General features: G+C 52.4%; 1 protein-coding gene across 1 annotated transcript in view; it reads right to left on the bottom strand.

Moving 5' to 3' along the window:
• The window catches only part of FOXK1 (forkhead box K1), an 80,521-nt gene that overhangs the window by 19,410 nt on the left and 36,633 nt on the right, over nt 1-24,478 (bottom strand). The window contains exon 2 of the mRNA XM_031013014.3: nt 2,282-2,467. Coding sequence (XP_030868874.1) covers nt 2,282-2,467 — 186 coding nt within the window. The remainder of the gene's footprint in view (nt 1-2,281; nt 2,468-24,478) is intronic.

Below are 24,478 nucleotides of genomic sequence, written 5' to 3'. Positions count from 1 at the left end.
GCATTACCGGTGTGAGCCACCGCGCCCGGCCAGTTCACTCTTTAAAGTGACTTTTAGGATATTCACAAAATTGAATAACCATCACCACTATCTGCTTCTGGAACATTCTCAAAGCTGTATGGACTACATAAAATACTGCATGTGCACTGCTCAGCACAGGGCCAGGCGGGCACACACCAGGCTTTCAGTCACTTAGGATTTACTATCATCATCATCCCAGAGGGTCATGACGTCACAGCACTGGCTCCACAGACGGGGACCGGGCCCGGGAAGGTGGGAGGCTGAAGTGACCGCACAGAGTCACACAGATGACCATGCCCGGCCTGAGCCCGGGGCCTCGCCTTTCCGCAGCAGCACTGTCCCTGAACAACTCTCTCCACGAGAGACACTCCCACCCACTGGCTCTGGAAAAAAGGAGACCTACTCCAAGCAACTCAAATGGAGATGATTCCCACCTTGTAACTTGTAGGTCACTGGTAACTTGTCGGCAAAGCAGGGCAGAGGAGCTGTGCCCCTGATGGCTGCGTTCCAAGAGAAGCCAGTGTGTAGTTCTAACTGTGGACCCTGAAAAGGTGCAGGCCACGTACGGGCTGGGTGTGTTGGCTCACACCTGTAACCTCAGCACTTTGGGAGGTGGAGGAGGGAGGATCTCTTGAGCCCAGGGGTTTCAGACCAGCCTGGGCAACATAGCAAGACCCTGTCTCTACAAAAGATAAGAAAATTAACTGGGTGTGGTGGTGCATGCCTGTGGTCCCAGCGACTTGGGAGGCTGAGGTGGGGAGACCGCTTGAGCCCAGGAGTTGGAGGCTGCAGCGAGCTATGATTGCACCACTGCACTCTAGCCTGGACGACAGAGTGAGACGCTGTCTCTGAAAAACAAACAAAAGCCCTTTCTTCTCCTACAGCTGCAAGAGGAAAAAAAGAAAAAAGCAAGCCAAGGTGCGGCCGGGGTTCAGCAGAGTGCGCAGATCAGCAGGGAGGGACTGACGTGACCGGCCCGGGATTGCCACAGCGCTCGCTCCAACAGATCAGCATGCCCAGAGTGTGCTTCACAGACGTCCCCGAGGGCCCTGAGCCCCTTTCAGGGTATATGTGAGGTCAACACCACGTTCACAACAGCCCTAAGATGTGATCTGCTTTTTCCACTGGGGTGACCTTTGCTGGTGACGCGCGAGCGACGCAGAAACTGCTGGTGCCGCGGAGGAGCCACAGCTCCGGCACCAAACCACGCGCAGCCACGCATCTTCAGGGCCACAGACGTGCAGTTGGGAGAGAAAAGCCAGCCACGTTTAGAAATGTCCGCAATGAAGAGGTAAATCATTCAAGAATGTATGAACCCTGCAGCCACAAGTACACGTCTGTTTTTGCATCCCTGTATGACAGGACCAGGGCCAGGGCTGTGTGCCACGCATCCAGGCTGTCGCCTGAGGTTCGTGTGTGACTCAGTCCAGGGCTCACCGGCACTCCCTACACAGAGCTCTGTTTATACTTTTCACCCTGCAACCCCTACTCAGGGGCTCATCATTGTATAACATGCCAGAGATGAGGAAGTTTGAGGACTTTCTTCAAAATCTAGATTAATTTCTAAAAGGTCATAGAGAATTTTCACAAATGAAGCTTAAAGAAACAAAGTTCACCAAATCCTGGTGGACAAATATTACTTTAAAACATTTTCAGCCGTGCACGGTGGCTCACGCCTGTAATCCCAGCACTTTGGGAGGCCAAGGCGGGTGGATCATTTGAGGTTGGGAGTTCGAGACCAGCATGGCCAACATCGTGAAACCCCGTCTCTACTAAAAATACAAAAAATTTAGCCAGGCGTGGTAGCGGGCGCCTGTCATCCCAGCTACTCGGAAGGCTGAGGCAAGACAATCCCTTGAACCCGGGAGGTGGAGGTTGCAGTGAGCCGAGATCGCGCCACTGCTCTCTAGCCTGGGTGACAGAGCGAAACTCCATCTCAAAACAAACAAACAAAAAAAACCATTTTCAACGTCCTTTAAAAAAAAACAAAAAACAACAAAAAAACCTGTGCTTGCTTTAACAAGCCCTAATATGTAAAACTTCCAGTGGGAAAAGTGATGATCAGGCAGTGATTTTTCCCTTTGTAAGAAAATTCACAGAAATTTCAGCCAGGTCCCAGGTGGACGTACAACACTTTCTGTATTTCCATGCACGTGCAACTTTCCAGAGAGATTTGGAACCCGGTGCTGCGTACGACAGGCACGCTCGCATCATCTCCCTCTCTCCTGGGGGCCCAAGGGCAGGCTGGGGGACTGCTCACCTGATGGTGCCCGTCGGGGAGGGGACGGGGCTGACCATGCTCCGGAGGTCCGGCTCCGGGATGTGGATCTTCAGAGGGGAGATCTGTGGGTACAGTGGCCGGAGCGGGGAGGCTGGGGCCTCTTCTTTGTGGTAGAGCGACGTGAACTGGATCTTGATGGCCGTGCTGGGAAACCGGAAGGTACACCTGCAACAGGAGGAGGAGCGGGTGTGAGGTGCAGGAGGAGACTCAAGAAGACGCCAACACCCAGGGAAGGTGCCTGTCTGTGTGTCTAAGTAACTGGACCGTAACTCTCAAACCTGGGCCCCAGAGAGCAGTTTCGATGCTTTTATCAGGACACTTAGGAACTGAGACTTTGGCTTATTTGGAAGTCACTTGTCTTTCTATTTCTTTATTTTATTTTATTTTATTTTTTGAGAGGGAGTCTCACTCTGTCACCCAGGCTGGAGTGCAATGGCGCGATCTCAGCTCACTGCAACCTCAGCCTCCCGGGTTCAAGCAATTCTCCTGTCTCAGCCTCCTGAGTAGCTGGGATTACGAGCGCCCACCACCACGCCCGGCTAATTTTTTGCATTTTTTTTTTTTTTTTTTTTGAGAGGGAGTCTCACTCTGTCGCCCAGGCTGGAGTGCAGTGGCACGATCTCAGCTCACTGCAAGCTCCGCCTCCTGGGTTCACACCATTCTCCTGCCTCAGCCTCCTGAGTAGCTGGGACTACAGGCGCCCGCCACCACGCCTGGCTAATTTTTTGTATTTTTAGTAGAGACGGGGTTTCACCGTGTTAGCCAGGATGGTCTCGATCTCCTGACCTCGTAATCCGCCCACCTTGACCTCCCAAAGTGCTGGGATTACAGGCGTGAGCCACTGCGCCTGGCCAATTTTTTGCATTTTTAGTAGAGACGGGGTTTCACCATGTTGGCCAGGCTGGTCTCGAACTCCTGACCTCAGGTGATCCACCTGCCTCAGCCTCCCAAAATGCTGGGATTACAGGCGAGAGCCACTGTGCCCAGCCGTCAGTTGTCTTTCTACTGTGCGTGAGAACAGAAGAGATATAAATATCCCCAGACAAGTGCCGCTGATGCCATCTCCCACGCAGGCTCCAGACAGACACGGCTACTTCCTGTCTGCCAGGGCAACTGCTGTGGCACCCAGGTGGGATCTGCCATCTCTCAAAGGACACACTGGAAGACTGAAATAGCACGGCAGCCACCTATGCAGACATTTTCAAGATGATTCCCTGCCACTGCCTAGAAGATCTGACAGAAGGAGGAATTCCACCCCTGCTCGGGCAGGCGGGAGTCGCAGAGAGCGTGCATTATCCACCCAGAGCTTAATGGACCGGCTTCACGATCAGTTCTGGGCTTAAAACCGTGAGCCTCGGTTTTTCTACTGGAGACGACCAAGTGCAAACAAAGCCAGCCGCAAGCGTCAGGGTCAACACCAGTGTGCTGTGAACAGTATCCAAGGTTCATCTGGCTTGAAGAAACTGCCACCTTTTACAAAGCTGAGCATTACTTATCCAGCTCACCTTTCAATTTCTAAACTGATGAGGCAGCAACTATCAAGTTGCTAACTGCGGGGCTCAGTTAAAAACAAAACAAAACAAAAACAAAAACAATGTAAAGCAGCAGCCTGCCCACACAGAGATAAGGAACGCTGGCCTGCGCAGCTGTTTGGAAAAGGCTCTTGTTTAAAATTGTGGGAGGGGGGTAAGAAAGAATGTACATAAGCCACCGGTGATAATGCGCTTTTCAGAGTTCCAGAAGACATTCAGGACAGGCAAAGTACTCAACACTTGAGAGACGCTAAGGTCTCTTGTAGTGGAACCTGCATGAAGCACCAGGTTGCTGGGTCTATGCCTGACTGTGTTTTTAAATCTGCAGCAATGTTTAAATAGTGAATCTACGTAAAATCCTGCATGGATGTGCGCAGACACTCCTCTTTCATATGAAAGTCCCTTTGCTCTTCGTCAAAGCGTTTTGGAAAGACGGGACTGAGGAGCAGGTCAGAGGGTGACGAAGGGTGCCTGGCTGTTGGCAGGGGGTCCTCTTGCGTCTTCTTCCCAGGGACCCGCTTCAAAGGAAGTGACTCAGCATTACAAATGTGCAGCTCCTCCCATAGGTCTGCTAGCCAGGCTGCCCACATGGAAGAGAGAAAATCAGGCACTTAAGCTGGCTCAACTGGGCCAGTCCCGATTCTCCCCGAGATACTGGTCAGAGGAGACTGGGTCGCATCATTCAGCGCCAGGCGCTGTCAGGCCTGTGGGCACCAGGTTTCTATTTCCAAACACAAAAGGTACTCTGAGACTGTTTCCAAGATGAGAAACTGTCTGGAAGGCACGGCCCAGCGAGTGAATCTTGGGGGATAAGGGTGGGTGGTCGGTCAACCCTGAGGTTCAGAAGGGCATCCCAAGGCTATTTGAAAATACTCCAGAATTCTGTCCTCTTAAGTCACATTGAGAGGAACGTCTGATGTCCTTTACACTTTCTTCAGTCCAGCCCAGTGGAGATTTCCTGCATCAGTATTTTGACTAGAAAGCTCCATCACCCATTTTCTTTTTTCTTTTTTTTTTTTTTGAGATGGAGTCTTGCTCTGTCATCCGGGCTGGAATACAATGGTGCAATCTTGGCTCACTGCAACCTCCACCTCCTGGGTTCAAGCGATTCTGCTGCCTCAGCCTCCCAAGTAGCTGGGATTACAGGCACGCACCACCACGCCTGGCTAATTTTTGTATTTTTAGTAGAGATGGGGTTTCACCATGTTGGCCAGGCTGGTCTCGAACTCCTGACCTCAGGTGACCCAACCACCTCGGCTTCCCAAAGTGCTGGGATTATAGGCATGAGCCACCGTGCCTGGCCACATCACCCCTTTTTTTTTCTCTTTTTGAGGCAGAGTTTGGCTCTTATTGCCCAGGGTGGAGTGCAATGGCGCAATCTTGGCTCACCGCAAGCTCAGCCTCCTGGATTCAAGCGATTCTCCTGCCTCAGCCTCCCGAGTAGCTGGGACTACAGGCATGCGCCACCACACCCGGCTAATTTTGTATTTTTAGTAGAGACAGGGTTTCTCCATGTTGGTCAGGCTGGTCTGGAACTCCCGACCTCAGGTGATCCTCCTGCCCTGGCCTCCTAAAATGCTGGGATTACAGGCATGAGCCACCGCACCTGGCCTTGCATCACCCATTTTCTAAGATGCTCTATGAAGCCCAAGGGCTCTTCAGTCCTGGGGGCTGTTAGCTTTTGTGGGTCCCAGAGCCGACATCCACCCAAGCTGGTGTCTGAGGATGGGACTGGTGTCCCTGACCTAGGGAAGCAAGGAAAGAGGTTTGGGGCCAGCATCTGGCTGAGGGTCCAGGCAGGGGACCTAAGGTGAACTCCAGCTGTGAACGACGGTGCTGAATGAACACAGTGTCCATGTCTGTATCAACACATGCACACACACACACACGCATGCACGCACACACGCGCATGAACGCACACATGCATGCACGGACACGCCCACACCCACGCACACACCCACACACGCACACGCGCGCACAGACACACGCACATGCACGCACACACACCTACCCGTTCCACCAGTGCTGGACGCGATGGCAGTCATGATGACAAATGTTTAAAGATAGCTTCTATGGCCCTTGCCGTTTGTCTCTTTTCTCCAGTTCCCTCAACCACTGCAAATCAACGAAACAAACCATGTTCTCCTATTTGTCAGAAGGGCACAGTTGAGACCTCTGACTTTCTGTGTCGTGAAAGTCCCTATGTTAATATGGGATCGGATCACGCTGCAGCCATCAAGGCCAAGTAGAAAGAAGATGTGGCTTCTGGCCCATGACTGAGGTCACAAGAAGAAGGGGATCCTGGAGATCGGGGTTTGGATATTAAGACATGAAGAGGTGTTTTTTGGTAAGACATCTGCACACGCACATGCGCACACACGCACAGAAGAGGAGCATGGTCCCCCTCTGGACTGGCACCTGAAAGCCAGGTACTAGCCAGAGCCCATCTGACCTTGGGCTAAATCACTCCCCAACTCCAGTGGGGTGGAAAGGCCTTCCCAGGCTTGACTTCTCCCCTTCAAAGGGCAAATTGTGGCAGGAATGAGAGCCGTAAGGTGTGCGGATTTGAGACAAAGGTGAATGCCACCAAAAGAGAAAATTGGTTTAGAACCACTCGACCTAACCTCTCTGCGCTTCTGTGATCTTTGCTAATAAAACAGAATGGTTGGAATAGAAGACACCATCTCAAAGGTGCTTTCCAGTTCAAAACCTGATTATGGGCTGAGCACGGAGGCTCAGGCTTGTAATCCGAGCACTCTGAGTGGCCAACGTGGGCGGATCACCTGAGGTCAGGAGTTCGAGACCAGCCTGACCAAAAGGCAAAATCCCCCTCTCTACTAAAAATACAAAAAATGAACCAGGCATGGTGGCACACACATGTAATCCCAGCTACTCGGGAGGCTGAGGCAGGAGAATTACTTGAACCCAGAAGGCGGCCATGTCAGTGAGCTGAGAACATGCCACTGCACTCCAGCCTGGGCAACAGAGCAAGACCCTGTCTTAAAAAAAAAAAAAAACAAAACTGATTCTAGATGATATGTACATATATATTGAGTTTTCAGTAAAACAAAACGATGTTTTATAGGACAGGCAGGGATCTAGGGATCTAATGCCATCTATAGATGACAGACAATTTCCTACTGTAATAGTAGCTTTCCAATTAAAGTTTAACAATAAATATTTTCACAGTATCTGCCGTAACGGTGATTGTCCTGAGGCAGGTGGCCTCGTTACTAGGAGGAGGAGAAAATGCTATGAAGCATGCTACTTGATTTTATTTATTTTTTGAAACAGAGTCTCGTTCTGTCACCCAGGCTGGAGTGCAGTGGTGTGATCTCGGCTCACTGCAACCTCCGCCTCCCAGGTTCAAGGGATTCTCCTGCCTCAGCCTCCTGAGTAGCTGGGATTACAGGCACGCGCCACAACGCCCAGCTAAGTTTTGTATTTTTAGTAGAGACGGGGTCATGTTGGCCAGGCTGGTCTTGAACTCCTGACCTCAAGATCCACCCGCATCAGCCTCTCAAAGTGCTGGGATTACAGGTGTGAGCCGCTGCACCCGGCTTGATTTTTAAATAGATGTTTCCCCAGCGTGCTCACGGAGTTTGCCAGTTTCATGTCTCCCTGTAATATCTTGATGGGGGTGCAGGGCTCTAGCTGGAGTTTGAACGAGCACGTTTTGCATCCTGAAGGTGCTCCACGGTGGTTTAAACCCAGCCACACACACTGCCGGTCTTGACCGGTGGAGATTCTGCTAAGGTGAAGTGTGTCCACAGAGTAGAAATCTCCGTCCACCAGCCCGGCGGAAAGGTTCCTGTACGAGCAAGTGCCCATCTGTGGAGGACATCTCTCCAGAACATTCTTGCCCGACTTAGAAAGGAGCTTAGTGGTTGCCTAGGGCTGGAGTGACGGGTGGGACAGGCAAAGGGGATGGAAAATGACTAAGAGCTAGGGGGTTCTTTCTAGAGTCAGGAAAATGTTCCGAGGTTGACTTGCTGGCTGCGCAACTCTGCGAATGCGCTGAAAACCACGGACTGGAACGATGGAAAGGGTTAGTTGTAAGGTATGTGCAGTCGATCTCAGGCAAGCTGTGTTTGGGGAGAATTCTTGCCCAAAAGCTCCCACACTGAGGGTCTACTCCAGCCCTGGGTTTTTCCCAGGTCCACCCAGAAGCTGATGGCTCCTGGAAGTTGGGCCAAACTGGTGACTTGGTTGGAGATGACACTGCCTGGCTCAGCCTCAGACCACAGAGCTGTCTCTACACAGCGAGCTGGAACTGGCCACCGCTCCACCAGTGCTGAGCCCGAGTGACTTGGGGCATGTCATGTGCCTTCATTCCCATCCCCTCCTTAGGCCACAAATCCTACCACCTGCCCGGCCAAACAGAAAGCTGTCAGGAAAATAAAAATAGCTCACTTAATTCTCGATGACATAAATATAAATACAATTGTCATCATTTCAGACACAGAGAAATAATCAGAGAGGGAAGGAAGAACCCGTGAAAGCTTCCGGAGGCGATTTTTAAAATGAATGTGACAGATCGCTCCTGTCCACCGCTGTCCCCTCGCCCCGTCTCTCCCAGCAGAAGGACGGGTTTACTTTCTGGAGGGGGTGAACCCGAGGCCTGGACGAGGGCACCCAACACAGAAGCAGCAGACAGTGACATCTCATGCCAAAAATAGCCTTGCGACCTGAAATTCTGCAGGAGGACCAGAGGCTCTCAGCCCCCCAAGCTTCCAGAGCTGAGCCCAGCTATCAGCAGACGATGGCCCAGGAGAAAAGCCTGAGACCCAGCCTTCCTGAGCCCCCCATGAAGCCCCAGGGAGAGAGTCCCGTGCACCGATGCCCACGCACACTTGGGCAGTGGGGGGGTGGGCCGGGGGGCACCTCCCCTTCCACAAGAACAGACACTTGGGGAATGTCCCCATCAAGGAAGACAGGGACTGAGGCAAAGGAGTTTGAGGGGCAAGGAGGAAGCAGACGATCTGGGGAGTGGTGGAAGCCACAGAGCATCTCATCCTCCCAAGGAGGGAGCGGGCCCTGCACCTGCCCACCAAAGCCAGGACCACAAGAGCCACATCCAGGGGAAACGGGAAATCTTGCACAGTTTAAAGTGACTCAGAAAACGTCAAAAGGAAGAGGCTGGATGAGACCTGTCTCAGGAAGGACAAAGAAAACAGGAGCTTCAGAGGCTCTGTCTGGGAGGCCTACGGCTTGAGTTAGAGTCACCCCACACAAGCCGCTCCTTCTCAGGAGCTCTGGGAATGCATCTGCTGTCTCCTAACTGCTGTGGAGTCGCGTGTCTTCTAGGAGCTGGGCGGCGCAGTCACTAAGGTTAAAACACAGGCATCGCTTCAGTGGTTAGGGGTTGAGGACATGGGTGATGAGCTGGAAGTCTGATGGCCTTCCCTGCGCCAGGTGAAGCTTCACCCGCGGCACCTGGAGGGCAGACTCCACATGGCCAGCACCTGCCACCCAGATGAGCTCTGGGGGAAGTCCAGTGTTGGCGCGTGCTGGGAGGTCCCTGTGGCTTCCACAATCCCGTGGGGCTGGCTATGACGGCCAGAGAGAGGACGTCAGCCGGACTAAAGACCAGGGAAAGGCTCCCACCGTCCCACCCAGCCTGCAGCTTCGGGGACCTCAGAGCAGCCTCTCCCGTGAGACAAACAGCAGACCCAAGAGCAAGGGCCAGAAGACGCCAGGCCGGTTTTCACGAGCAATACCTGCAGGATGCAGTTCCCATGCGGGCACTGGGCAGCTTCCTGGACTGTGGCTGAGACCGTAATTCCCAGAGCACCTTCTCTCCTGCTTCTATAGCAAACATGGAGACAGAGAAACGTCCACCCAACTGAAGACCATGTTTCTCTGCCCCTCTTGCAACCATGAGACTATGAGCTGGTCAGTGGGATACAAATGGGTCATGTCTATATGAGGAACCAAGGGCCTTCTTCACTCCTCCCCTTCCCAATGGCCAGATACTGCTGTGATGGCAGGAGCCGAGCAGCCACAGTGGGCCATAAAGGCACACTGCATAACGGAGCAACAAGCAACGTAATAGAAAAAGTCTGGTGCCTCCAGGTCATAGCTGACATTAAGATGGTCATGTGTGGCTGGGTATGGTGGCTTACATCTATAATCCCAGCACTCTGGGAGGATGAGGTTGGAGGATTGCTTGAGCCCAGGACTTTGAAACCAGCCTGGGCAACACAGCAAGAACCCAGCTTGAAATAAAAAAATAATAAAATTAAAAAAAAAAAAAAAGACCGTCACGTATAAAAGAAACAAACTTGGCCCTTGTTATTTTTGACCTTTGTTGCAAAATCAAAACTACGTCCTAACTGAAAGAATCCAGGAAGAGGGTGAAAAGCCCCAGAACAGAAGCTGTGCAGGAGCCCAGAGCTGTGCAGGAGAGAGCCAGGGCTCTCAGGAGAAAGTTCCCAGGAGAACTGAAGGACAGGAATGTTGTGTTACCCAACTGCTGAGCGGAGTTCTAGAGCTGTGTCAGCGTCCAGAGATCAATTCACAATAGGTACAGAGAACACTGGACGAGTAAGAAGATAAAGAAACTCTGCGCTACGGGAAAGAGGCACACGTGTAAGGGGCGTGCGGCGCAGACCCGCGGCTCCGGATGAGGAAGGCAGCAGGAGAGCCAGACCCTGTCTTCTCTAACAGAAAGCCATGTGTGTCTACAACAGGGCGAAAACTCAGTGAATAGCAGCTCAGACTGTTAATCAGGATGCTTTAAAAGCCACTGCCTCTGCGAAGTGAGACCTGAGGACTTCTGTTTGAAGCCTTGCATTACTATGGCCATTTAAAACTATGCATATTGGCTGGCGCAGTGGCTCATGCCCGTAATCCCACGGTGGTTCACGCCTGTAATCTCAGAGCTTTGGAAGGCTGAGGTGGGACGATCGCTTGAGCCTAGGAGTTCGAGATCAGCATGGGCAACACAGTGAGATCCTGGTCTCTAAAAATTGTTTAAGAAATTAGCCAGATGTGGTGGCGCACACCTGTAGTCCCAACTACTTGGGAGGCTGAGGAGGGAAGATGGCTTGAGCCTGGGCAGCGGAGGCCGCAGTGGGCTATGATGGTGAATGAATGAATGAATGAATGAATGAATGAATGAATGGAGAACTGTCGGCACTGGGATCTTTGGTCAGTCTCTTCATACACTGGCCTGGTTTCCCTCATCAGCGAAACTGGGGTAATGATGGTGCATAATCAGAGTTCTTGTGAGGACTGAACAAATGATTCCAAGCAACGTCATCAGACGCACACAGGGCGTGTCACACACAAGGAGCCCTCGCTAAATACTGAGGCGTGGGGGAATATGGAAACGTTTACAACAGCTTGATAAATGTAGCAGAAGCCCAAGTGGAACAGTGCAGCGGCTCACGGCAAGGGAGGTGAAGTCAGACCTGCCTGGCTGGAGCCTGGGCTGCTAGGATGCTCTGGGGGCACCTGGGCAAGTCACTGGATCTGAGCCCTGCCCTGGCCAGCCCGGCCTCCGTGTGGCCTCAGGTCTCCATGCCGTGAACATCAGTCCTGACCGGATGGCTGGCACGTAGCAAGCAGTTACTGAAAATGTGCTTCAGTTATTCTTGTTATTAGACAAGGACTGGAAGGAGAAAGGAAAACAGCCCAGGATAAGGATGGTGTTATAAGCAGGCCTCTCTATTTTCTTTTCTTTTTTTTTTTTTTTGAGGCAGAGTTTCGCTTTGTTGCCCAGGCTGGAGTGCAGTGGTGCAATCTCAGCTCACTGCAACCTCCGCCTCCAAGTCTAAGCGATTCTCCTGCCTCAGCCTCCCGAGTAGCTGGGATTACAGGTGCCCACCACCATGCCTGGCTAATTTTTGTATTTTCAGTAGAGACGGGGTTTCACCATGTTGGCCAGGCTGGTCTTGAACTCCTGACCTCAGGTGATGGACCCGCTTTGGCCTCCCAAAGTGCTGGGATTACAGGCGTGAGCCACTGTGCCCGGCTGCCTCTCTCTTTTCAAAAGGTTCTTTAAATGTTGCTACCATGTCCTTGAAGAAATGAAAGACTCAAGAATGGGAGGCAAAAGCTGTTACATACTCCATAACAGGTACTTTTCGAATTTGGCAGGCTGCAACGTGTCTTTAGGATACCCGATAAAGTATTAAACCTGGCTCGCCTGGTTCTGTTAAGTGGTTTGGCTCTGAGGCGGGGGAAAACGTCCCGCAGGGCCCAGGCCCCCAAGAGTCTCAAGGGAAGGCCGGGGAACAGCAGAGCTTGACTTGCAGGGATGCTCACCTACCACCTCGGAGGCCCCTCACCACCTCCTACCAGCAAGTTCTCTGTGCAGGGACAGGAAGTCAGGTGACGGTCCTAGGGTGGGCCATGTCAGATAAGGCCTGAAACTGGAATGCCGGAGGCCCTGCAGTGTTTGCTTAAACTCCTCCGAGAAATAAGACTGTTCAGCAAATGGTTTTGATTTTTTGTAGAGACAGAGTCTTGTTATGCTGCCCAGGCTAGTCTCCAACTCCTGGCCTCAAGGGATCCTCCTGCCTCGGCCTCCCAAAGTGCTGGGATTACAGGAGTGTGCCACCGTGCCCATCCTCAGGAAATGGTTTTGAAAGAAACGTTAACATATAAAATCCCCCAATCAGAGAATTCTGACAACCTTAAATTTTTTAACCTAAAATACTGTCTTTCTATTAAAAATGGAAGGCATTTATTTATGACAACCCCAAAACGAACACAGGTGGCTGCAGCCATAGGCGCCTCTCTATTGCAGAGACCACGTCTTCGCCAGCGTGCTAAGAGCAGTGCAAGGCAGTGAAGGGACACAGGTTACAGACGAACCCACAGCAAGGACGTCTCAAGTGTGGCGGCTTTGGAAAATAAGGCACAAACTCGAAGGCGGGGCGGGGGCTGGGTCGGCAAGGTCCCTGACAGCAACACAAACGTCCATCCCCTCCCCGACAGACACGGAACCAGCACTGGTGCCTGCAAACCACGCCCTCTCCACTGGGCCTGCGTCCCTCCTCCAGGAACCAGAGCTGCAACCGTGACTCCACTTTTGGGTCCATGCCGCAGCCTTGTTCTCCTGAACCCCACGGCTACTCATGTAGCCGTGGCCACGGCTGACAGCGGTGGCAAGCCGGGTAGCAGGGTGGTCAGGGACACAGCTCTGTGCCTGCCCATCACTCACCCTGGCCGAGTGTACTCGGCTCTGGGCCCTCCGTTCTCGCAGTGACAACAACGTGGGGGTGTGCGTGGGGTGTGTGAATTAAAACACGGTAGCAGTTTTAGTGTTTATAAGTTCTTATGTGTTCATAGGGCCTAATTTTTTTAAATAGGGAGAATGCATCTATTTTTGTAATCAGGCAAATAAGCACGTCCTATTTGGAAAAAGAAAAGACAGCGAGATACTCAAGCCCATATGCTGAGTCGGTGACACGCGGTGAAAACCGCAGACAACGGTCTGACCGAAGCCGGGCTTTCTTTTTCCTTTTCTTTTTTTTATTTAAATTTTTTCGACAGAGTCTCGCTCTGTCGCCCAGGCTGGAGGGCAGTGGCTGGATCTCAGCTCACTGCAAACTCCGCCTTCTGGGTTAAAGCGATTCGCCTGCCTCGGCCTCCCGAGTAGCTGGGATTACTGGTATCCACTACCAGGCCTGGCTAGTTTTTGTATTGTTAGTAGAGACGGGGTTTCACCATGTTGGCCAGGCTGGTCTCAAACTCCTGAGCTCAGGTGATCCACCTGCCTCGGCCTCCCAAAGTGCTGGGATTACAGGCGTGAGCTGCCGCACCTGGCCAGGGTTTCTTTTTGAAGCTGAAGTCTCGGTCTCTGTCTCAGGAAGACCCTGGAGGAAGGTGGCGAGAGACCTCACTGAATTAGGATGGAGCCCCACAGAGGCGGCCAAGCACAGCCATGGCCACCGACCCTCCCTGGGGCTCAGGTGTATGTCCTGCCGGGTGGGGCTCCCGGGGCCCGGCAGTCCTGAGCACCCCATGGCAGCACGGGCGAGGATGGCACCCTCGGTGTTCACAGCTCCTTCAAAATCCCCCCACCTTCCCTTCGCGGAAGGAACGCTCATCTGGTAGGTGACTGCTTCCCAATCCCGCCATGGGGACCCGCGGTGACTCCCACAGCTTTACTCTGCGGAGGCTAAGGGACCCCCAGATGACTGACACGGCCAAACGGCGGTGGCCCCAGCGATCTGCATTTCTAGCAGACGTTCCACTCCCCAGACAACCCTGCCTGGCCCAGGAGAAAGCCACTGCCCGCTGCTCCCGAAGAGGATCCTGAGGATCGGAGAGTAGGCTCCGACATGACCTCCACTCCCCACCATGCTGTGTGGCTTAAACAGACATAAAAAGACCACGTAAAGATGGACTGGACTCTTTAAGACAGCGGACACAGACACAGTGTTCTGCAACCCTCTGGGGCTGACCCGGGCAGAGCTTGCTCGCGACGAGCAGTTCAGGTTATCTTTCATCTTCTGTCTCTACGCTGATTTAAGAAAATGCTTCTGGGAAGTCAAAATGGCTTAATCTGCAGATCTCAAAATGCTGTCCACAGTAATTCCACGTAGTCATTATTCACTGGCCACCTGACTGACACCAAGTACCAGACGCTGGTTTATCTGCATAGACTTTGCGTCCTCTAAGACTGTTCCCCAGGGTCCCCTTCTCCATCTAGGCAGCCTTCCTTGAATTCCCTGGCTCACTCTCATGCCCGACTTAGGAAGAATACGTTTTCTTTTCTTTTTTTTTTTTTTTTCAAAAAGAGATGTGGTCTCACTATGTTGCCCAGGCCGGCCTCAAATTCCTGGCCTCAAGTGATCCTCCTGCCACAGCCTCCCAAAGTGCTAGAAGTATAGGCTTGCACCAGCACGCCTAGCTGGTAGCAGGTTCCTGGAGGAGGAGTCCCATCTGCTGCTGGTATGTTCTCCCCACAGCACGTGGCTCCCACAGGGCAGAGGGTCAGTATACACACAGCACGTGCACTTTAGTGCACACGAGTAAGAGTTCATAACCATGCAGTTCTCTCAGGAATGTGGAGTCTTCCAGGAGGTAAATGCATAGAAACAAGTTTATATGTGAGGTGGAATGAGCTTAATGCTCAACAGCAGCACAGCCGCAGCTGGACAACTCCGAGGACTGAGGGTTAAAATCTAGGTGCTCTTTGGAAATTCCAAAAACCACAGAGAAATGATTAGACTTTTCTGATCCTGGATTAACCTTGAAAGGACAGCAACAATACTGCCTTTGCTGTGTTAGGATCGATGATCCAAAGAATCAGAGAACGTTTGGCAGGCAAGAAAGAGTTGTGTCACATCTCCACTGGAGGCGGGGGGCTGCCAACAAAACTGCTCCAAACAGAAGCTTGTGAGCCAGTCCCGGCTGCCATCCAGGGCCAGGGCAGTCCCCTGGTTGCTGTCCCGGGGGCCCAGCTGCCTGAGGTCAGTGCCACTAAACATGGCTGGGGAAGGGCCCCTGGAAATGTCTGTGCAGTGATCGGTATCTGTCTATACCAATGCCAGTCCAATCGGCAAACACACGCCACCGACTGTCGCCATTTTACAGGCCGCTTTTCCTCCCCTCCCGAAGGATGGGTGTCCAAGCACCAATGTGAAGAGCACAGCCAGACCCAGGAGAGGTTCAGGCGTGGCCACAGGAGAGGTTCTCTGGCAAACAAGTTATAATCTTGTTTACTCTGGTAAAGTGTTTCCTCCGTGCGCGGGTTCCCATCCAGGAGCGAGCACTCTGATGTGACATCGAGGAGTGATGGGCAGGTGGGACAGGGCCCAATCTGCCGCAGGGAAGGACAGCAGGCCGCCCTCAGCACTGAAACCTAAAAGGAGAAACACCGCGCTTTAGAACAACCTGCAAAATCAGGCCGGGCGCTGTGGCTCAAGCCTGTAATCCCAGTACTTTGGGAGGCCAAGGCAGGAGGATCACCTGAGGTCAGGAGTTCAAGACCAGCCTGGCCAACATGGTGAAACGGGTCTCTACTAAATATATAAAAACTAGCTGGGCATGGTGCTGCACGCCTGTAATCCCAGCTACTCCAGAGGCTGAGGCACAAGAATCACTTGAACCCGGGAGGCGAAGGTTGCAGTGAGCTGAGATCACACCATCACACTCCAGCCTGGGTAACAAAGTAAGACGCCCTTCCCAAAAAAATAAATAAATAAAATTTAAAATGAAGTAAAAGAATAACCTGCAAACCTTAACATGAAATTCTATAATAATAATAGGCTGGGAGCAGTGGCTCACGCCTGTAATCCCAACACTTTGAGAGGCCAAAGTGGGAGGATCACTTGAGGCCAGGAGTGCAAAACCAGCCTGGGCAACAGAGTGAGACCCCGTCTCAACAAAAAATAAAAATAAAAAAATTAGCCTGGCATAGTGGTGCATGCCTGTAGTCCCAGCTACTCCAGGAGACTGAGGCAGGAGGATCACTTGAGCCCAGGAATTCAAGGCTGCAATGAGTTATGATTGTGCCACTGCACTCCAACCTGGGTGACAGAGCAAGACCCCGTTTGTAAAAAAAAAATTAAAATTAGTAGTTGACAACTAATATCTGCTATTATTATATATACCAAGTACTGTGTGCTAAGCACATTAAGTAAATTAACTCACCAAAATATCCCACTTCTCTGAACACTCTGGTGATGTATCAATACACAGAGTTTGAGAGAAAGCGCCTGTGTTGTCATTTCCCCCTATGAATAGAGTGGGCAAAAAGAGAAGACTTGAGGGCAAAGCAGCTGCCGCCCTGCACAGCGGAGAAGAAACAAGAGCGACATGGCAGGCGTGAGCTCCTGCTGTCTGTCTTCTGGACTCAGGCACCTCCAAGGCCCAGGCACGGTTTTTTTTTTTTTTTTTTGAGACGGAGTCTCGCTCTGTCGTCCAGGCTGGAGTGCAATGTCACAATCTTGGCTCACTGCAACTTCCACCTCTCGGGTTCAAGCGATTCTCCTGCCTCAGCCTCCTGAGCAGCTGAGACTACAGGCACGTGCCACTGTGCCCGGCTAACTTTTTTGTATTTTTAGTAGAGACAGGGTTTCATCATGTTGGTCAGGCTGGTCTCGAACTCCTGACTTCAAATGATCTGCCAGGCCCAGTTTTGCTAAAGCTGGTGGAGGAAACGCTTTCAGAAGCAGAGGGCAGAGTCCAGGAGGGGCCTGCCAGGAAGGTGATCGCCGTCCTGCCGCGGCCAGCTCCAACAGATGGTCTGCAGCACGGGTCTCGTGCTTCCTAAGTAAAAGCATTCATTGGCCAAGAACAAGAACGTTCTAGTGAAACACACGGAAGCCTCCTGTCCCTCACTGCACAGACATTCCTATCCAAATTCAAAGTTATTTATTTTAAGACTTTCCCTTTAGATACCATCCTTGAAGACAGCGGCAAAGCTCAAGAGAGCCCCCAAATGCAAACCCCAATCACACCCCAACAGAGAGCAAAAGATCTTTGCTGCTTAAAAAAAAAAAAAAAAAAAAAAAAGTTCTGTTTGTTGAAAGAAAACAGGGACAGTGTCTAAATGGCTTGACAGATCACTTCCTTGCTTCAGCCACCGCAGCCAAGCTCAGCTCACCTTCCTAATATGGGGAATCCCACCAGGCCCAAACCCACACCCCCGCCAGCCAGAAGCCCCAGCCCACACCCAGCACAAGTGCCCCTGGCTCCCTACCCCTCTGAGCGCGGGCACCTTGCCTGGATCCCAGCCTGTTGCCCTGAAGAACTGAAACCTACAGGGCAGCCCAGCCCGGGCAGCCACGGCAGTTGACGGACATTGAGAAATCACATGTAAGTGGCATCGCCACCCACTGGGCCAGTCGGCAGCCTGGGTGTGTCCACTGCCAAGCAGTAGAGCTCCCGTCCTCCCAACACAGCCACACGCCCGGAGCATGGGCGAGGCCCGGAGAGTCCGTTCACACAGACTGGCCGGAGGGGCCCGGCCGCGCAAAGGCAGTGAGGTCCTTGCTTCTCACTCCTGCGAAGCGAAAGAGAAAGCGGACATCGGGCCCCGGGCCTCTGCCTGTGGGCAGGAGGCCGTGTCCCCCTGGCTGGCTGGGCTCCTGAGCAACAACTAAGCCCGGTTTCACTTTGGGCAACAGCAGTGAAAAAAAATCCGATGACATCACCCCCACCGCTTTCTGAACAAAAGCAGCGCCCCCGGTCAGACCAAGGGCTCTGTGCTCGCCGCATTTCCCGGAGCCGATGGCGTCGGTGCGCCAAGGGGCGTTCTGGCCACTTGGGCCAAAGCCTGGGCACTGCTATTCCCAAGAGGCAGCTCCGATCTACCCCCGCGACCCCAACTTGCAGTGAAATGAAACAAATTCAGAGAGAGAACGCGCGCCTGCAGGAACTGCGAGCGAGCACAGCACAGTGGGGTTTAGGGCAAGGTGGGCGCGGAGGACGCTGGGGGTGGCGGGTGCACCGCGCATGGATGGGCTCGGGGGAGCTCCTGCTGGGGACAGAGGGCGACAGGCAGGGTTAGGAGAGCGGGGCTCCCCACAAACCCACTTCTCCTCTCCCGGTCCCCACTATTTTTCTGTGTGGCCACGCACTCAGCTAAAAGATGACTTTCCTGCTCCCCTTGCAGCTGGGGGCCAGCAATGCAAAGTGGGTGTGGCTTACGGCACAGCCCTTGTGGGAGTCTCTGAAGAGGTGGGCAGAGAGCTACCCAGAGAATCACCGCCCACCATCCCTCCCTCCTCTCTCTCCTCTGGAATGGAAACATAATGACCGGGGCACCGGCAACCATGCTGAACACTGAGGCCACCTTGAGCATTGAGACAGAAGCTTCACAGACCAGTGGAAGCAGCCTGGCTGTCTGCTGAGCCCAGAGCTCTGGCCTGGACCACAGTCTAGGATGGGGGCCGTGGAGCCACGCAGCGCACACACACACAATGAGGCACAGACCCCTGATTGACACATTTGGACAAAATAGAAATGCTTGGCTTTAGACAGAAATTAAGTCAGAGCTCCCCAACCAAAGAAAAAGCGAACTCTGGGTCAGGCACAGTGGCTCACGCCTGTAATCCCAGCACCTTGGGAGGCCAAGGCACGCAGATCACTTGAGAACAGGAGTTCGAGACCACCCTGGCCAACATGGTGAAATCCGTCTCTACAAAAAATACATAAATTAGCCGGGCGTGGTGGTGGGTGCCTGTAATCCCAGCTACTCGAGAGGTTGAGGCAGGAGAATCGCCGGAACCCGGGAGGCGGAGGTTGCAGCGAGCCGAGATTGCACCACTGCACTCCAGCCTGGGCGACAGAGGAAGACTCCATCTCAAAAAGAAAAAAACAAAACAACAACCCCCAAAACACAAACTCTGGATGTGCACAGAATCCCAGCTGGGAGCAGGGAGGTCTTGGGCACTGTCTGGCGCGCAGCCATTCAGAGCACCAAGAGCTGCTATGGCAAGGTCATTACCATGTCCACTCACACAACTTAATAATCCAAAGTACCAAAAGCCCTCGAAAAAGTAGGCAGCAGAAGACGCAGGGTCATTTAAGGTTTTAAAAATCGAATGGGCTGAGCACAGAGGCGCACGCCTGTAATCCCAGCACTTTGGGAAGCTGAGGTAGGAGGATCGCTTGAGCCTAGGAGGTCGAGACTGGCCTGGGCAACATAGTGAGACCCCCATCTTTACCAAAAATACAAAGAAGTCATCCAGGTGTGGTGGTGCACACTGGTAGTCTCAGCTATTTGGGAGGCTGAGGCGGGAGGATTGCTTGAGCCCACGAGGTTGAGGCTGCAGTGAGCTATGATTGCACCACTGCACTCTAGCCTGGGAGACAGAGCAAGACCCTATCTCAAATAAACAAACATTGGTAGTAACTGTTTTGAGAGAAAGGAAAACCTTCCTGCACTGCTGCAAGTCTCCACGCTCGGTCCTGTGCCGTGGTGATTGTACCACGGCAAGGAGGGACCTGTGTTTGTAGAGGCACCGTGGGCTGACGGGATGGACAGGCCCGAGAGGCGACAGGAAGGCTCGGGGCTGCATTTGCTATTTTTAGTCTGCAACATTATTCAGCTGAGCAAGATTATTCCAAGATGGTCCCTGAAGGAAGAATGCAAATTTAGTCAGCTGGGAACGTCCAAAAAAAAACCCCACAGAAAACAAAAACAGCTTTGAGAAGACAAATTAAGCCAATGTTTTCAGGCAGTATTTACCAACAAGCTCTTTTGCTATATTTGTCACTCTGGAGTCGGGCAGCAGCCACATCCTTCAGGGTCCAGGCCCACTTGCTCGGTGCTGAGCCGGGGGACGTGCAACGTGCAAGCCGCCCTGGGTGTCCACCCACCCTATGGGTGACCGCGAGCAGGCGCCCTGCACCCAGCGCTTTGAAGCTTGCTCCGCTCACAGCCACGGCGTTGGAATGAGCACGGTGCCGTTACCATCATCGTCAACAGGCTTGGGAAGACGGGTTTTTGTTCGGGATCACAAGCTGATACGGTTGTGTGGTGATCTGAACCCAGCGCTGCCTCTTGTCTGGATCTCAGGTCTGAGGGTGCCTGCGTCGGCCACCTGCTCCTGGGGGTTCTTCCTACAATGACTGCCCTGCCTCTGACCACACCCTCTTCCATCAACAGCTCTGCCCACAGGCACCTCACCTGGATGCCAATTCTGCGGGAACCGGAGCCCAAACGAGAGAGGGATGGAGAAGGTGCACAGACACAGCAGAGGGCCGTGGAGGCCTGTGGCCAAGGCAGCAGCAAAGGAACGGAATCCCCCAAAGCCAAAAGCCATGCTGGGCGGCTGACTCTCCCCAGATGTGCACCCGAGCATCTGAGGTGGGTTTCCTACGACTTCCTCGTTTCACCCAAGGAAAATCCCGTTTCTCAGAAAACACTAGAGAAGCACGTGAATGTGCATGAGTGTGTGGCTGACGTGCATGTGTGCCCGTTGTATACGAGTGTGCCTGTGCTGCACGCAGGTGTGCGGTTAACAGGCACGAGTGTACCCGTCCCAGCACGCTGGCACTGGGCTGAGGCGACTGGTGCTGAGCAGCGCACTGCCCTGCCGTGTATGTCCGGCACCGCTGCCACTTGGCCACAGGACCTCCTCTGGCCAGGATCTCAGGGAAGGCCTCTTCACAGGAGAATGGTTTTTAAGCCTAGGAAATACGAACGACCAAAGTACGTAAGAGGCAACAATGGGAATCTGGGTAAAACCTTAGAGAGTTTCTAGAACAACAGATTTTGGAATCTGAGGCAGGGACGCTCAGGAAAGGCAGAGAATGCAAAGCCAGCTTGCACGGTGCTGGCATTTATTTCCAGGCGGCCGTGGACATGAAATCCAGCATCTGCTGAGACACAGACACCTCCTGCCCCGCCATCTTCTGAATCAGGGCAGGATGTGACCAAGAGCCCAAGGCCCCACCAAAGTCCCCTCCTCAAGCACGTCCCGCCCACAGGCAGGAGGCTGCTGGGATGGGTGGAGGGTATGGGATGCAGCGGGGTCACCAGTCTCACCCCGGCCGCCTCCTCTGGGAGAAAGTAACACGGCTGTGCGCGTCCCCGTTACTCCTGCACGAGAAAGGGATGCATTTACATTTGAGAAATCTAATTTGGAAAAACAAAACTCAAATATTAAAAAGAAAACAGGCCGGGCATGGTGGCTCACACCTGTAATCTCAGCACTTTGGGAGGCCGAGGCAGGAGGATCACATGAGGTCAGGAGTTCGAGACCAGCCTGGTCAATACGGTGAAACTGTCTATACTAAAAATGCAAGAATTAGCTGGGCGTGGTGTCTCACGCCTGTAATCCCAGCTGCTTGGGAGGCTGAGGCAGAAGAACTGCTTGAATCCAGGAGGCAGAGGTTGCAGTGAGCCAAGATCACACCACTGCACTCCAGCCTGGGTGACACAACAAGACTCTGACTCAAAAAAAAAAAAAAGAAAAAAAAGAAAAAGAAAAGAGAAAAGTCCTTCTTAGGCTGCCGTCTGTGAGTTCTTATCATTGGAGAGCTGGAATTATTCTTATTCTCAAAGTTTCAGAAAAAGTTCTTTCTGAAGTTAATTGACAGCCGACGCCTGCAGATTAGAATTCAAGGCATTTTACTGAGCCACTGTCACCTGCAGGAAACAGGCTGGAGGTCGCAGGGAATGGTCGCTTCTCACCAAGGTCATCAGAAGGTTGCACCATTATGGGCTGCAGCGACACAGGGCTAGGCCGGCAGCTCAAGGCTGGGGAGCTCTGGGGGGTTTCCAAGGCCCCTGTGCACTGCCACACACAGGCAAAGCCCCCACGATGTCCAGGATCCAAGCTCCAGTCTGAGCTGCTGCATTGAGCCAAGCGTGCAGACTGAATGGAGAATCTCCTCCAGGGCCCTGATGCGCAGAGGGAGGCTGCTGACTCGGGAAAGCACTTACGGCAACAGTGACAGAGTAAAGCAAGGGACGGGGCACGGAGGGCCCGTGCAGAGGAAACTACAAAACTTAACTGAAAGACAAAAAAGACCTAGGTAAAAAGCTAAATTTGGGAGGCCGAGGTGGGCGGATCACATAAGGTCAGGAGTTCGATACCAGCCTGACTAACACGTGTGTTGAGTTTTTTTTTTTCTTTTATGGATCCCTGTCTATACTAAAAATACAAAAATTAAGTGGGCGTGGTGGTGCATGTCTCTAATTCCAGCTGCTCAGGAGGCTGAGGCAGGAGAATCGCTTGAACCCAGGAGGTAGAGGTTACAGTGAGCCAAGATCGCGCCATTGCACCGAGATCGCGCCATTGCACTCCACCCTGGGCAACAGAGACTCTGTCTCAGAAAAAAAAAAAAGTAAAAAGCTAGGCACGCAGCATACAAAGCCAGTTTCCAACAGGTCTGCCTAATTCTCAGGAAGCATCTGCCTGCTCGGGAGAGACGGGGCTGAGGCTGGAGTCTCCCCGGCCTGGCTCTGCCAGCATCGAAGTTGGCCACAGGCTGCCCATCCCCACTGAGGCACAGGGGAAATTTTACATCTAAAAAGTACAGCAGCTGAAATGAAACCTCAATGAATGGGCTCACACAGAATGAAAAAGCCAGAGGAAAGAAATCAGCGAGCTTGAAGCTGAAACAGTAAAGATTACCCAACCTGAACAACAGAGAAAAAGAGGCTGAAAATCAAATCTTAAGAGTCTCAGGGACACCCTAGACCATACATAACAAAAGCTCTCCCATGCATGTCACTGAATCCCAGAAGAAGAACAGAAAGCAGATGAGGCAAAAAACCCTCAAAGAAATAATGGCTGAAAAATGTACAGATTTGGCCAGAATGATAAACCTACAGACTGAAGATGAGTGAGCCCCATCCAGGATGAACCCGAGGAAACTCAACCAGGCTTCTGAAAACCAGAAACAAGGCAGCCAGGGAGAAACCAATGAGGGAAAAACTATTCAAATTTCAAAAACTCCTTCAGGACCTGGGGCTTGGTGAAGAGTTCTTAGCCATGACACCAAAAACAGGATCTATAAAAGAAAAAAAAAAAACTCAACACATCGGACGCCATCAAAATGTAAAGCTCTGGATGCGCGCAGGCGTCCAATGAGAGGACAAAGAGGTCACAAGCTGGGGGAAGAGACTCCTATGTAGAATACAGGAAAAACTCAAAATTCAGTATAAAAACCAGACAATTCAATTAGAACGAGGACAAAACACACGAGGAGGTATTTCACTGAAGAAGCTCTGCAGATGGTAAATAAGCACATGAAGAGATGTTCAACGCAGGCCGGGCGTGGTGGCTCACACCTGTAATCCCAGCACCTTGAGAGGCCAAAGCGGGCGGATCACCTGAGGTCAGGAGTTCGAGACCAGCCTGGCCAACATGGTGAAACCCCATCTCTACTAAAAATACAAAAATTAGATGGGCATGGTGGCATGTGCCTGTAGTCCCAGCTACTCAGGAAGCTGAGGCAGGAGAATTGCTTGAACCCAGGAGGCAAAGGTTGCAGTGAGCCAAGGTCTCGCCACTGCACTCCAGCCTGGGTGATGGAGTGAGATTCTGCCAAAAAAAAATGTGCAGTGTAGTTAGCTATTAGGAAAACACAAAGCTAAGACAGCTACCTACTCCCCAGGCACAGTGGCTCACACCTGTAATCCCAGCACGTTGGGAGGCAGAGGCGGGAGGATCGTTTGAGGTTGAGTTTGCAACCAGCCTGGACAACACATCAAGACCTCATCTCTATTAAAAGAATCTTTTTTTAAAATTAGCCAGGCATAGTGGTGCACGCTTGTAGTCCTAGCTACTCGGGAGGCTGAGTCAGGAGGAACACTTGAGCCCAGGAGTTCAAGGCGGCAGTGAGCCATGATTGTGCCATTGCACTCCAGCTGGGCAACAGAGTGAGACCCTGTCTCAAAAACAAACAAACAAAACAAACAAAAAAACCCCCAAAAAAACAAGGTTGGGTGTGGTGGCTCATGCCTGTAATCCCAGCACTTTGGGAGGCCAAGGTGGGTGGATCACCTGAGGTTGGGAGTTCGAGATCAGCCTGACCAACACGGTGAAACCCCGTCTCTACTAAAAATACAAAATTAGCCGGGCGTGGTGGTGGGTCCCTATAATCCTAACTACTCGGGAGGCTGAGGCAGGAGAATCGCTTCAACCCTGGAGGCGGAGGTTGTGGGGAGCCGAGATTGTGCCACTGCACCCCAGCCTGGGTGACAAGAGTGAAACTCTGTCTC

Source organism: Gorilla gorilla, chromosome 6 (genome assembly GCF_029281585.2).
Source record: "Gorilla gorilla gorilla isolate KB3781 chromosome 6, NHGRI_mGorGor1-v2.1_pri, whole genome shotgun sequence".
In the NCBI taxonomy this organism is placed as follows: Eukaryota; Metazoa; Chordata; class Mammalia; order Primates; family Hominidae; genus Gorilla; species Gorilla gorilla.
The sequence above is the reverse complement of the archived record's forward strand: the minus strand, read 5'-3'. Positions and strand labels throughout refer to the sequence as shown.